Raw genomic sequence first — 15,370 nt, 5'->3', positions numbered from 1 at the left:
ATTTCACGCGTAAACATTTGAAACAAATTGTCATCAGTGGGGTTTGAACGCAGGCCGTTTGGCACGACGACCTTACGCTCTACCAACTTACCACGCGAGATCTACAAAGCTAGCATTCACAGATACGCTTTTTCTGTGCTTCGTAGGTCTGGTGTTACTTTCACTTACCGTTTACACATGCTCTACTGGATGACAGCGCTTAGCACGAACTAAATAAGTATTCTGGTTGATACTCTATCTATACACAACGTTTGGTACCGATCTGAGTGTCTGACATCTGGAGGCATCTGTGCCAGTGTCCACGCTGCGTGCAGACCTTGAAGAGAGTGATTTGAAAGTAATACGAGTATCAAACTTACTTTACGTCCAAACGGTACATTAACGGACATCGGCTCCTTATCAATATTTTATGAACTAAGTCGTCTCTACAACCACTTTAAGCATGTAATGCAAATAGTGAAACACCCTGTGTACTGTGGTGTAATGTTTGTGTTGTTTGGATGAAGAAAAGGGAGAGGATTAAACCCAGTGCTGGTACTGTCCTCTTAAATGGCCTTACTCCTCGAGGCACTGTGGAGAGATTTGGCAGTTAATCTGTGACATGTCTGCAAAGTCTGGTGATGAGGAACTTCACGCCACGACCTCTCCTCCCACTGCCCGCGAAAATTCCTTCCATCACCGGGGTACGAACTGGCTGTCTCTAACTCAAGGGCCAATTGCACAGCGTTCGCAGTCTTGGTTGTGGAGGTGCGTGGCTAGCAGCAGTAATTTGGTGGAACTGTATCTTCAGTAACTGACTTTGGCAGCAATGTAATGTGTTCTTCCTCAGCGCTAGGGATAGTTCGGTATTGTGCACTCATAAATCATTGAAAGCGATTCTGACACCTTCTTCCTTGGTGAACTACTGCCCCCTGGAATACAGATAATATGTAAAATTCTTAAACAGTAAGTAGTTATCTACCACGGGTAGTTGAGACAAAGGATTTTCAAAGTGCATGACGCTTAAATTTTTTTATTGTTATTTCTGCACACACTTTCACATTTTTCTCATAAACACACACACACACACTACATGTGCATAGATTAATACACACTTATTAACTACAAATAACTGATCGTCCAGGACAGCTGTAACAAAAAGATTTCATGATTGGCATGTATCTGTGGTGGGTTAATGTTAACGAAAAGCACACAGCATGCCACTTGGTCATGCTGTCAACAGTGGTGCGTGCACACAGCAAAGACAAAAGAATCACACAATGACAGGCTTGCATCGTCGTATACGGGGTAGTCAAAAATGTCCGAAAAGCTTCTAAGGGTGTTGCACTGTAGATTTTGCTAATAAATAGTTCTTGAGAAAAAAATTCGACATATTGGGCAGTTACCGAGTTAATCGGCATCGAAGTTAGCCAATGAGACCGTTGCGAGCACAAATCCAAGCATCCCGCCTCACGCAGTTTCGTCAAACGTGTCCTTCGTTTAGTTTCCCAAGACCGAACAAGAGAGCGATACAAAAACTGGACAGAGGCGGTAGTAAGGATCGAACCCGCTGAGCAGTCTCGTGCGCTACCATGTACGCTATAACAACTGACAGTAGTATCATATCTGGAGGGCTGCTTAACTTTGCCCGCACTATGGTCTGATTGGCTAACGCCAGTGCTAATTAACTCTGAAACGGCGTAACATATCGAATTTTTTTCTTAAAAATGGTTTTTGAAAACATTATCCCTGCAACAACCTTACAAACTTTCCAGACTATCTCTGACCACACTGTACAAATATGCAGTGTGAAGGCAGGACAAGATCATACCAAGAAAATCATTCATGTACACTTGGCCTTACCTCAGTGGGATAATACACACACCAAAAAAAGTTTTGCATTACCTCGGTTCCGAGAGTTCCTGGACCTGTACGGAAAATTGGAATAGAGATCAACATAAACATCATTTCCGCTCTTTTTATTGCTCGTGAAAACCACGTATTGCATGTTGTACCACCATACAGCGAGACCTTCAGAGGTGGGTGGTCCAGATTGCTGTACACACCTGTCCATCTAATACCAGGTAGCACGTCCTCTTGCAATGATTCCTGCCTGTATTCGTCGTGGCATACTATCCAGAAATTCATCCAAATTGTCTCAATCCTCAACGGTGAATCGGCTTAGATCCCTCAGAGTGGTTGATGGGTCACGTCGTCCATAAAAAGCCCTTTTCAATCTATCCCAGGCATGTTAGATACGGTTTGTGGAGAACTTGCTGGCCACTTTAGACGAGCGACTTCACTATCCTGAAGGAAGTCATTCACAAGATGTGCACGAAGGGGGTGCGAATTGTCGTCCATGAAAACGAATGCCTCGCCAATATGCTGCCGATATGGGTGCACTATCGGACGGAGGATGGCATTCACGTATCGTACAGTCGTTACGGCGCCTTCCATGACCACCAGCGGCGTACGTCGGCCCCACTTAATGCCACCCCAAAACAGTAGGGGACCTCCACCTTGCTGCACTCACTGGACAGTGTGTCTAAGGCGTTCAGCCTGACTGGGTTGCCTCCAAACACGTCTCCGACTGTCTGGTTTATGGCATATGCGACACTCATTGGTGAAGAGAACGTGATTCGAATCCTGAGCGGTCCATTCGGCATGCTGTTGGACCCATCTGTACCGCGCTGCATGGTGTCGTGGTTCCAAAGATGGACCTCGCCATGGACGTCGGGAGTGAAGTTGTGCATCATGCAGCCTATTGCACACAGTTTGAGTGGTAACACGACGTCCTATGGCTGCACGAAAAACATTATTCAACATGGTGGCGTTCCTCCGAGTCATAATCCATTGGTAGCGGTCATCCACTGCAGTAGTAGTCCTTGGGCGGCTTGTGCGAGTCATGTCATCGACAGTTGCTGTCCCTGTGTATCTCCTCCTTGTCCGAACAACATCGCTTTGGTTCACTCCGAGACGCCTGGACACATCCCTTGTTGAGAGCCCTTCCTGGCACAAAGTAACAATGCGGACGTGATCGAACCACGGTATTGACCGCCTAGGCGTGGTTGAACTACAGACAACACGAGCCGTGTACCTCCTTTCTGGTGGAATGACTGGAACTTTTAGAGTTGTCGGACCCGCTCCGTCTAATCGGCGCTGCTCATGCATGGTTGTTTACGTCTGTGGGCGGGTTTACTGACATCTCTGAACAGTCAAAGGGACTGTGTCTGTGATACATTATACACAATCAATGTCTATCTTCAGGAGTTCTGGGAACCGGGTTGATCCAAAACTTTTTTTTATGTGTTTAGCTTGGAACACTGAGAAACAAGTGTTTTCTTGAACAATAAATGCTCGAACCATGTTTATCTACCAAAATATGGAAACAATACAGTACAACTACAGTATTTTAATGGCATTCCATTTTACGTGAATATAGTACAGTGATATAGCTTTGTGCTTGTTGGCACTTTCCTGCAGTCCATGGCCACCCCAAAACAATGTATAACTATCTATTTCACTGTAATCTGACATGGATCAGTTATATTATGACATGTTGTACCTGGTCCATAGGTGGACGGAGTTATATATTGAAGACAGTAAAGTTTCTAAATGTAGTTTAAAGTTCGTAACAGTTACTATATCGAAAATATACAACTGGTATCTGATGTAATTCGTAAATGAAATCAGTTTAGTATAGCATACATGCGATTTCAAATGTGATGCTTTCTATACCTGTATATACACTCCTGGAAATTGAAATAAGAACACCGTGAATTCATTGTCCCAGGAAGGGGAAACTTTATTGACACATTCCTGGGGTCAGATACATCACATGATCACACTGACAGAACCACAGGCACATAGACACAGGCAACAGAGCATGCACAATGTCGGCACTAGTACAGTGTATATCCACCTTTCGCAGCAATGCAGGCTGCTATTCTCCCATGGAGACGATCGTAGAGATGCTGGATGTAGTCCTGTGGAACGGCTTGCCATGCCATTTCCACCTGGCGCCTCAGTTGGACCAGCGTTCGTGCTGGACGTGCAGACCGCGTGAGACGACGCTTCATCCAGTCCCAAACATGCTCAATGGGGGACAGATCCGAAGATCTTGCTGGCCAGGGTAGTTGACTTACACCTTCTAGAGCACGTTGGGTGGCACGGGATACATGCGGACGTGCATTGTCCTGTTGGAACAGCAAGTTCCCTTGCCGGTCTAGGAATGGTAGAACGATGGGTTCGATGACGGTTTGGATGTACCGTGCACTACTCAGTGTCCCCTCGACGATCACCAGTGGTGTACGGCCAGTGTAGGAGATCGCTCCCCACACCATGATGCCGGGTGTTGGCCCTGTGTGCCTCGGTCGTATGCAGTCCTGATTGTGGCGCTCACCTGCACGGCGCCAAACACGCATACGACCATCATTGGCACCAAGGCAGAAGCGACTCTCATCGCTGAAGAGGACACGTCTCCATTCGTCCCTCCATTCACGCCTGTCGCGACACCACTGGAGGCGGGCTGCACGATGTTGGGGCGTGAGCGGAAGACGGCCTAACGGTGTGCGGGACCGTAGCCCAGCTTCATGGAGACGGTTGCGAATGGTCCTCGCCGATACCCCAGGAGCAACAGTGTCCCTAATTTGCTGGGAAGTGGCGGTGCGGTCCCCTACGGCACTGCGTAGGATCCTACGGTCTTGGCGTGCATCCGTGCGTCGCTGCGGTTCGGTCCCAGGTCGACGGGCACGTGCACCTTCCGCCGACCACTGGCGACAACATCGATGTACTGTGGAGACCTCACGCCCCACGTGTTGAGCAATTCGGCGGTACGTCCACCCGGCCTGCCGCATGCCCACTATACGCCCTCGCTCAAAGTCCGTCAACTGCACATACGGTTCACGTCCACGCTGTCGCGGCATGCTACCAGTGTTAAAGACTGCGATGGAGCTCCGTATGCCACGGCAAACTGGCTGACACTGACGGTGGCGGTGCACAAATGCTGCGCAGCTAGCGCCATTCGACGGCCAACACCGCGGTTCCTGGTGTGTCCGCTGTGCCGTGCGTGTGATCATTGCTTGTACAGCCCTCTCGCAGTGTCCGGAGCAAGTATGGTGGGTCTGACACACCGGTGTCAATGTGTTCTTTTTTCGATTTCCAGGAGTGTATTTGTGTACGATAGGATTTTGCAGGCGGTGGGGGAGGGGGGCGAAGTTTCTGTTTAAATTTTATAAGAACTGAATTGTCACTATTTCGTTGGAGAAATGACATTTGTCGATATTACACGAACAATCAGACGCAGTATAGCTCCTAGAAGTTACCTATAGCAAGTGTTTATCTGATGTGACAAAATAGGAAAGTGATTCACCGCCTCCTCTGGATCAACTGGAACGCTGCGATGCAGAGAGAGGAAAGCAAGACCACTCAGTTCTTTATGGTTTGGACGGCTCCTTAGGTAGCTTTTCAAAAGTTTTTTTCTGGTTTTGATGCTGGAAGTTGCAGGTTGACTAAAATTTGGAATAGAGTTCTAATATTGAATAAAAATTTTTGAATGCATGTCTATGATGCTAACAAAGCGTTCTCTGCTCTTGTACTCAAATCTTCCTTAAAGCATTTTCTCGGAATTATTTCTCTGAAACGATTTAATGAGATTTTGGTTGGTTGGTTGGGGGAGGAGACCAAACAGTGAGGTCATCGGTCTTTTCGGATTAGGGAAAGGTGGGGAAGGAAGTGGGCCATGCCCTTTCAAAGGAACCATCCCGGCGTTTGGCTGAAGCAATTTAGGATGACCGGACGGGGATTTGACTCGTCGTCCGCCCGAATTTGAGTCCAGTGTGCTAACCACTGCGCCACCTCACTCGATAATTAGATTTTGATGATGCCTAACTCCGTCGTGGAGTTGGTTTCTGACGTGATGCAAGAAAAATAAGGCTGCGTTTCGTCTAAAGTATTTGTCTGGGTAGCTAGTACGACCATTGTCTCAATACTTCATTGTCGACACAAACTTCGGTACTGTGTATGTTACATCCAGTTCTGTTGCGAGTTTTGAGGCGTCGGTAAACAGATTTTTAGTTCTTCATTGCTATTCCGTAACATTTATTCTAAGACAGGGGTCTCTCTGATAATGTATTGAAATGCTCCAACAGCATCACAAATAACACGATGGAGCTTACCTGAATAGATAAAGGGAGAAAGAATAGATTTTTTTCCTGCAATAGAAGAGAAATACTGAACAGGCTTTGAATTACTCCACGTAGCAGTTTCTTTGTTATCACACAATTCTAGGTTTCGACGAGACGGCACTATGACTAAAAACATTTCTTTAAAGCACAGTATGGCATCATGTCTGTAAATCCACAAGCTTCTTATATTGCCGAAAGTGTTGGGTGCCTGGGGCAGCGCCAATAATCCGTAGACAGATTGTTTCAGAACCTCACAGCGTTTAGCGGAACTCCTAAAGAATTTTCCAGTGTCCAGTCCTGTCTCTGTGCAATGGTTGACAGCCTGCTGAGAACGCGAATCAGCTAAAGCTTGCAAATAACTTCCGGGAATTCAGCCAGGTAACACTTTCAGCGACCGCCGATATTTCGGCGGGAGAACACCCCGCCATTTTCAAGGCAAACTGCAACGGACAGGTGGCGTACATGCAAATTTAATACCTCGGTCCTCGGACCCAAGCAGGAAAGATAACACGCACACACACTGAACACTAGTGCCACCAAAGATGGCCAAAGTCAGAGCTATCGATAGTGAGACTATGAATTCGATAGCTCTGACTTTGGCCATCTTTGGTGGCACTAGTGTTCAGTGTGTGTGTGTGTTATCTTTCCTGCTTGGGTCCGAGGACCGAGGTATTAAATTTGCATGTACGCCACCTGTCCGTTGCAGTTTGCCTTGAAAATGGCGGAGTGTTCTCCCGCCGAAATATCGGCGGTCGCTGAAAGTGTTACCTGGCTGAATTCCCGGAAGTTATTTGAAAGTTGTATACGCCAGGAGAAACTCAGGTCTCAGCTAAAGCTTGGTTTAAAGAATGACGTCCGCAATGCGTGAGTTATAGTGGAAGTAGATGGTCAGGACATGTAAGCCTTCCACAATGAATGTATTTCATCACTAAAATGACCACTGAAAGCTTACTATAAACACTGGTAAAGTTGTACAATGAAGGGACCCAGTTAGTGGATGGGCCAAGTAGCAGATTACTAACGGTGCGTCCAACAATGGTTCCAGGCTCCGTACGAATGTAATTGTTGTCAGTTAGTTATTGTCATGTTATACAGCAATGCGTCTATGGTTGAATCAGTGAAGATCTACGAACATCTTACGGTAGAAAGGAAAACACCAATTATAATTGTGCCTTCATGGACAGAGAAACATTTGAGGCCGCACGGGATTAGCCGAGCGGTCAGGGGCGCTGCAGGCATGGACTGTGCGGCTTGTCCCGGCGGAGGTTCGAGTCTTCCCTCGGGCATGGGTGTGTGTGTGTTTGTCCTTAGGATAATTTAGGTTAAGTAGTTTGTAAGCTTAGGGACTTAGCAGTTAAGTCCCATAAGATTTCACATACATTTGAACATTTTTTTCTGAAACATTTGAGTCACATATCAGCAAAGTTGAGTCGCTAAAATCTGGACGAAAGTGGGCAGCAACGACTGCATGTATCTGAAGAAATGTGAAGTGGTCGAGGTGAATGAAATAACGAAATTAATACAATCTGTTGGGAACGAAGTCTTTCGCGACGGCAGTTATGTGTAAAACGTTCTCGGTTTTCTTGCCGTGTCAATTCGGAATAATACAACCTCTTACTGAAGAGGGCAAGATAAAGTACTATATTTATGGCGAACAACTGTGATATTCATCAAGTTTACCTCCTGAAACTTTGGCGAACATTTCACTCTGAGGACGACCTCGAAAATACACTGAAGCGCCAAAGAAACTGGTATAGGCTTCCTCATTCAAATACAGACATATGTAAACAGGCAGAATACGGCGCTGCGGTCGGAAACGCCCATATAACAAAACAAGTGTCTGGCGCAGTTTTTAGATCGGATACTGCTGCTACATTTGGCAGGTTATCAAGATTTACGCTACGGTCGCAGGTTCGAATTCTGCCTCGAGCATGGGTGTGTGTGACTTCCTTAGGTTAGTTAGATTTAAGTAGTTCTAAGTTCTAGGGGACTGATGACCTCAGAAGCTTAGTCCCAAAGTCCTCAGAGCCATTTGAACCATCACGATTTAAGCGAGTTTGAACGTGATGTTGTAGTAGGCGCACGGGCGATGGGACACATTATCTCCGAGGTAGCGATGAAGTGGGGATTTTCCCGTACTACCATTTCACGAGTGTACCGTGAATATCAGGAATCCGGTAAAACATCAAATCTCCGACAACACTGCGGCCGGAAGTAGATCCTGTAAGAACGGGACCAACGACAACGCAAGAGAATCGTCCAACGTGGAAGAAGTGCAACCCATTCGCAAATTGCTACAGATTTCAATTCTGGAGCATCAAAAAGTGCCAGCGTGCGAACCATTAAACGAAACATCATTGATATGGGCTTTCGGAGCCGAAGGCCCACTCGTGTACCCTTGATGACTACACTACACAATGCTTTACGCCTCGCCTCGCTCCGTCAACACCGAATTTGGACTGTTGGTGACTGGAAACATGTTGCCTGGTCAGTCGGGTCTCGTTTCAAATTGTATCGAGCTGATGGACGTGTACGGGTATGGAGACAACCTCATGAATCCAAGAACCCTGCATGTTAGCAGGGGAATGTTCAAGCTGGCGGAGGCTCTGTAATGGTGTTGGGGCGTATGCGATTGGAGTGATATGGGAACCATGATACGTCTGGATACGAGTCTACATAAGCATCCTGTCCGATTACCTGCATCCATTCATGTCGATTGTGCATTCCGATGGACTTGAGCAATTTTAGCAGGGCAATGCGACAACCCATACGTCCAGGATTGCTACAGTGTGGATCCAGGAACACTTTCCTGAGTTGGCCACCAAACTCCCCAGACATGAACATTATTGAGGTTATCTGGGATGTCTTGCAACGTGGTGTTTAGAAGAGATCTTCACCCTCTGGTACTCTTACGGATTTATGGGAAGCCCTGCAGGACTCATGGTGTCATTTCCCTCCAGCACTACTTCAGACATTAGCCGAGTACATGTCACGTCGTGTTGCGACACTTCTGCGTGCTCGCGGGGACCCCATACGATATTAGGCAGGTGTACCAGTTTCTTAATCTCTTCAGTGTATAATTAGGCAAGTGATCGTTAGCAGTGAGAAATTGACTGAAACGTTGCAGGATAATGATGACAGTAAATCTCCAGTGGAGGAAGATAACATACCAACAGGAACAGACTTTTATGATAGAAAGAATGAGTTCCCAAACAATAGTGAATACTGGCTGCCTGATTTAGACCAGTCAAAAGGTGCTATTAAAAAGACAATCTCGTTTTCCCCCGTGTAAAATGTATGTTCACTGAGAGTCGCAGTTCCCGACTTCAATCGAGGAAGACGAGACGCAGGTGCGATCTTGGGTGTTGTCCTCGAGGCAACGGCTGACGGTTTCTACCAAATCGGGACAAGAGATGGTGTATTTAGTCGGCTTTACGCTAGGTAAAAAATAATTTTCAAAAATTTCGGAAGAAATGATACGATACAGGACTTCGAATGCGACAACATTTGGTTATAGGTTCCAATTCAGTTCTTGCCCTCTCAGAATATTCTCAGAGGATGGAGTTCCAGCAGAGGAAACTATTCCTATGAGGGTACTTGCAATGTCTCCGCCGACAGGAATCAGCCAGGGATTCTTCAGCATAAATGTCAGACTGGGATTTTTTGCGAAAAGAAAAATGTATTGCGCAACTCTAAATGCCATCATGCACGTCCTTGTTACAATACATGAATTTTATATAGAATGACTATATTTTCAAACAGCAACTCATAAAATACAACTTTCGAAATATGTTTTATTGTTTCAAACATGGTTCACATTCCTTACCTGTTGGCAGCGAGAATATACCTTTACAGTCCATAGTGCTCATTCCCTAGTTATTGTATATCGTTTGGCAAACCTGCAGTCAATAATCCACTTTCACTAGAGTGGTCAGTAAGGGTGCACCATAAACAGCGATAGTACACCTTACCTGACGCTTTAGTTCCACTATAACATATATAAACAATCACTGGCTGTTCTTTCCTAAGCTTGCGCGTTTTTTAAATAACCGCTCATTGCTGGAGCTCCGTTGTACCACTGATCAACCACGTACTCGCAGTTAAAGCCATCTACTCTCAAATTAGGTAATATCAAGTTCGACAGCCATGCGCTATTAAGTCTGTAGCAGTTTTCACGAACCATATTAATTCTAAATCTCCATAATAAGCACACAAAAATACTTGCTCGGTTCTTGCAGTGTCCGAAATTTCGTCAGCAAGAACGGCGATCAACTGTTCACTCTGCGGACAGTTTGGTCTCTTAGATCACCACGTATTATCTGGTTTTTAGTACCAGCGCTGATGTACTATACGTTTTTAGGACCACTCTGAAGACGCCTTTGCAAAAATAAATGACCAGGTTCAATTTGTAGTCTGAGGTGAGATCGACATTTGCCATCATTCAACTCTCCGTCAAGTGAAGTTAAGTTTCCATACACATGTTTGCAGCGACGAGCCAGTTCTTCCGACCAAACAGCATCACAGTTTTCACAGTCGTCAGAAAAACTTTGGTTGGAATCTTGATGTCCCTTTCCACTTTCACCTTATGCACAGTAAATTTTTCCTCTCCTTAAGCTATCTTCAAAAAAGTATCAGCGGTTTCGGCACACTTAGGCAGTTACGTTGTCTTTGCTTCTAGAGCTTTCTTCCAGTTAGTGTATGGCTGTTTCACTAAAGGACTCAAATGTTGATATACGCCTTTGCCAACAGTGTCCGACTTGAAATGAACGCATCATGTACAAAATGCTCCTTGCATGCGTTCAGAATACGCTAACCGGGAGTACATGAGGAAAGTTCCGGGAATAGATGGTCTTCGGGGATTCCAACTGTTCTTTACAGAAGACATCAATATGAACTTCGTTTACATATTGTCCGGTATCCCACTTCCTGCTACAAGTTACTATCCACTATCCACTTCCCACTATCGCCTCACTTGAGTCTGAACTAATTTAGAATGTACTAGTACTCAGAAAGTTCTTTTTTGTAGGAGATGCAATTGGGATATTGTTTCTCTCCCATCCGCTTTATTTTTATCCACATAGCAACGCTAAACTTGGTAACTTGGTGCATTAAGCACGTTACTCACATAGAAAAACATCCGTGAAAATGCGACGCTCACGTCTGGAGGAACTGTATTCTTCCGCTCATGACATTCACTGTTCACGATAAACTGGACCACACGTGTACCATCGACCATTCTTTGTGTGGCGTAATGCTATATATTGACGATTGCGAAACTGTAATATTCATCTTAGTGTCTCACGGAGTTCTAGATGTGTTCCCACGCTGTAAAATTGCCGTCTTTGTACTCGCACATTGCATGTCCAGTCACGAGCGTGTATGCTTTGCAGGTTCCTTTAAATCACACACCAGCCTCTATATTTGCAGTCATTTGCCTAATACTGATCGCTACAAAATTTTATATAACCTTTAGAAATAACAATACTTAACCGCTGTACGAGTTTCTGTTCTGAAATACACTCCTGGAAATGGAAAAAAGAACACATTGACACCGGTGTGTCAGACCCACCATACTTGCTCCGGACACTGCGAGAGGGCTGTACAAGCAATGATCACACGCACGGCACAGCGGACACACCAGGAACCGCGGTGTTGGCCGTCGAATGGCGCTAGCTGCGCAGCATTTGTGCACCGCCGCCGTCAGTGTCAGCCAGTTTGCCGTGGCATACGGAGCTCCATCGCAGTCTTTAACACTGGTAGCATGCCGCGACAGCGTGGACGTGAACCGTATGTGCAGTTGACGGACTTTGAGCGAGGGCGTATAGTGGGCATGCGGGAGGCCGAGTGGACGTACCACCGAATTGCTCAACACGTGGGGCGTGAGGTCTCCACAGTACATCGATGTTGTCGCCAGTGGTCGGCGGAAGGTGCACGTGCCCGTCGACCTGGGACCGGACCGCCAAGACCGTAGGATCCTACGCAGTGCCGTAGGGGACCGCACCGCCACTTCCCAGAAAATTAGGGACACTGTTGCTCCTGGGGTATCGGCGAGGACCATTCGCAACCGTCTCCATGAAGCTGGGCTACGGTCCTGCACACCGTTAGGCCGTCTTCCGCTCACGCCCCAACATCGTGCAGCCCGCCTCCAGTGGTGTCGCGACAGGCGTGAATGGAGGGACGAATGGAGACGTGTCGTCTTCAGCGATGAGAGTCGCTTCTGCCTTGGTGCCAATGATGGTCGTATGCGTGTTTGGCGCCGTGCAGGTGAGCGCCACAATCAGGACTGCATACGACCGAGGCACACAGGGCCAACACCCGGCATCATGGTGTGGGGAGCGATCTCCTACACTGGCCGTACACCACTGGTGATCGTCGAGGGGACACTGAATAGTGCACGGTACATCCAAACCGTCATCGAACCCATCGTTCTACCATTCCTAGACCGGCAAGGGAACTTGCTGTTCCAACAGGACAATGCACGTCCGCATGTATCCCGTGCCACCCAACGTGCTCTAGAAGGTGTAAGTCAACTACCCTGGCCAGCAAGATCTCCGTATCTGTCCCCCATTGAGCATGTTTGGGACTGGATGAAGCGTCGTCTCACGCGGTCTGCACGTCCAGCACGAACGCTGGTCCAACTGAGGCGCCAGGTGGAAATGGCATGGCAAGCCGTCCCACAGGACTACATCCAGCATCTCTACGATCGTCTCCATGGGAGAATAGCAGCCTGCATTGCTGCGAAAGGTGGATATACACTGTACTAGTGCCGACATTGTGCATGCTCTGTTGCCTGTGTCTATGTGCCTGTGGTTCTGTCAGTGTGATCATGTGATGTATCTGATCCCAGGAATGTGTCAATAAAGTTTCCCCTTCCTGGGACAATGAATTCACGGTGTTCTTATTTCAATTTCCAGGAGTGTAGTTTCGGAGATATTCAAAATCACCTAAAATCCTGAAACATTGATATGTTTCAGTAAATACATTAGAGGATTAAAGTAAACACTCAGTTAACGAAACAGTATTTCTGACAAAGTGCATCTGGAGCATGGTATTTTATACAACGTCGAAAAACACGAAAAGAAAAGAATCAAGGCGTTTGAGATACGGTTTTATAGAATGATGATGAAACTTAAGATTACAAATAAAATGAATTAAGACATTCTTCGCAGACTCTGACGGTAGTAGAGGAACAAATGAAGGAAACAACAGTAGGGGATAACTTTGATGGGGCATCTCCTCCGAGCGGTTCTAGGCGCTTCAGTCCGGAACCGCGCTGCTGCTACGGTCACAGGTTCGAATCCTGCCTCGGGCATGGATGTGTGTGATGTCCTTAGCTTAGTTAGATTTAAGTAGTTATAAGTCTAGGGGACTGATTATCTCAGATGTTAAGTCCCATAGTGCTTAGAGCCATTTGAACCATTTTTGATATCTCCTACAAAGAACTGAAGATGTAGGGTGTAAATGCAGCTCTGAGGGGAAGAGGCAATTGGTAGAGGAAACAGTAGTGGGAAACATTAAGTCTGTCATACGATTGATTACAGAAAAGGGTCATACAATTATCGATGTGTCAAGCATTACGTTGAAATATGAGAAAGCCATGATTCTCGGAGAGTGTAGGGAACAATGCTGCGTGTAAGGACCAGTTATGATCTCGGAAAGCATGTTTTCTTCTGTGGGGCATTGACGTCGGTAAGCTGATGGAATTGTTACCTTGTGTTTCAGGTTTCCAGTGACGGAGAAATTGGAAAAGGAGAAGAGAGATGAAGAATACGATCCATTCGCTCACCGCCAAGTTGAGAGGCCCGTGTCGTAAGTACTCAGCCAGAGCTGTGTGGTTTTCGGTTAACCAGTAGGATTTACAGTTACAGTACAACGACACTTGTTAATGCGTTGTCTTATATAAATATGAGCTTTTCAACATCATTCTGACACCGGCAGCAGGATGGAACTTTGGCGAGAATTCTGATATAAGCCCGCATCTCGTGGTCGTGCGGTAGCGTTCTCGCTTGCCACGCCCGGGTTCCCGGGTTCGATTCCCGGCGGGGTCAGGGATTTTCTCTGCCTCGTGATGGCTGGGTGTTGTGTGCTGTCCTTAGGTTAGTTAGGTTTAAGTAGTTGTAAGTTCTAGGGGACTGATGACCGTAGCAGTTAAGTCCCATAGTGCTCAGAGCCATTTGAGCCAATTCTGATATAACGTATATAAATTTTGTGCATAACAGTCAGGAGTTGAAGGATAATTTATATTTTCTCCTGTATCTGAATGTAATTATTTGATTGCTGAATCTTAACTAATAGTGAAAATCCAAGACGATTCGAACCAGACATGAAGTAGTGAACGCCCGATTCTTTAAAGAATTGAACCCTAATGTATAAAACAGCTTCTAACGTCTGATTGACTTATAAATGAGTAAATGTATTAATACTTGAGTCATGTCAACGAGAAAAAGTTGAGGAAAGATTTGACATTATATTTAAAGTTTGTTGGAAGTCGTTACGTGCTCCCTTTATGAAACACTGGGCGAATGTTGTCTGGGTGATTTACGCCCCATTTTAAGAAAAAGGTAGTTATTCGTCTTTGTCAATCTTTATGACGCTAACCAGCGAAAACTATTATGACCACTGCCAATCACGTCGTTGGATGCCGCCTGGTGGAATTGTGAGCACGTGACACGGTAACAGAAGTATGTAAGCGGAACAGACGGACGGGAGGTCACTCTAGCGAAGATAAGGGCTGCAAATGAGAAGTCCATTGAGATAAGGGCCCTGACAATAGGCATGTTATTATTACGCAAAGCCTGTAAACGAGTATCTCGAAACGGCGAAGCTGGTCGAACGTTCACGTGCTAATGTCGTGAGGATCTACGGAAAAAGGTGGAAGGACAGTGAAACTACCACTAGGAACTGAATGGTTGGGTTTTAAAGAGATGGGGCCCCTCCACGCCCGCACCAACGTGGTGACGAAACCAAAAGTTCTACTGTCACCTCCGTAAACATGTTAGTTATCTAGTAAGTGGATCACAGGATGCTGGGCTGTGATGTTGTCCGTGCGTCTGGGTAAGACTACGCATTAACACGGTCCATCAGGTGATAGATAGTGGACGAAACGCGAGTGAGGGTAGCGATTTGAAGAGCAGAGGGAAAAAAGTGCCATGGCTCGTGCCGTGGGAAAAAAACCTCCGCGACAGTGGGATGGGTAGTAAGAGCAG

At 46.3% G+C, this 15,370-nt stretch overlaps 1 protein-coding gene across 1 annotated transcript in view; it reads left to right on the top strand.

Moving 5' to 3' along the window:
* Positions 1–15,370, top strand: part of LOC124605711 (proton-coupled amino acid transporter-like protein pathetic) — a 134,532-nt gene that overhangs the window by 35,458 nt on the left and 83,704 nt on the right. The window contains exon 3 of the mRNA XM_047137585.1: positions 13,887–13,973. Within this exon, the coding sequence (XP_046993541.1) occupies positions 13,887–13,973 (87 nt within the window). The remainder of the gene's footprint in view (positions 1–13,886; positions 13,974–15,370) is intronic.

This window comes from Schistocerca americana, chromosome 3 (assembly GCF_021461395.2).
Source record: "Schistocerca americana isolate TAMUIC-IGC-003095 chromosome 3, iqSchAmer2.1, whole genome shotgun sequence".
Lineage (NCBI taxonomy): Eukaryota > Metazoa > Arthropoda > Insecta > Orthoptera > Acrididae > Schistocerca > Schistocerca americana.
The sequence above is the reverse complement of the archived record's forward strand: the minus strand, read 5'-3'. Positions and strand labels throughout refer to the sequence as shown.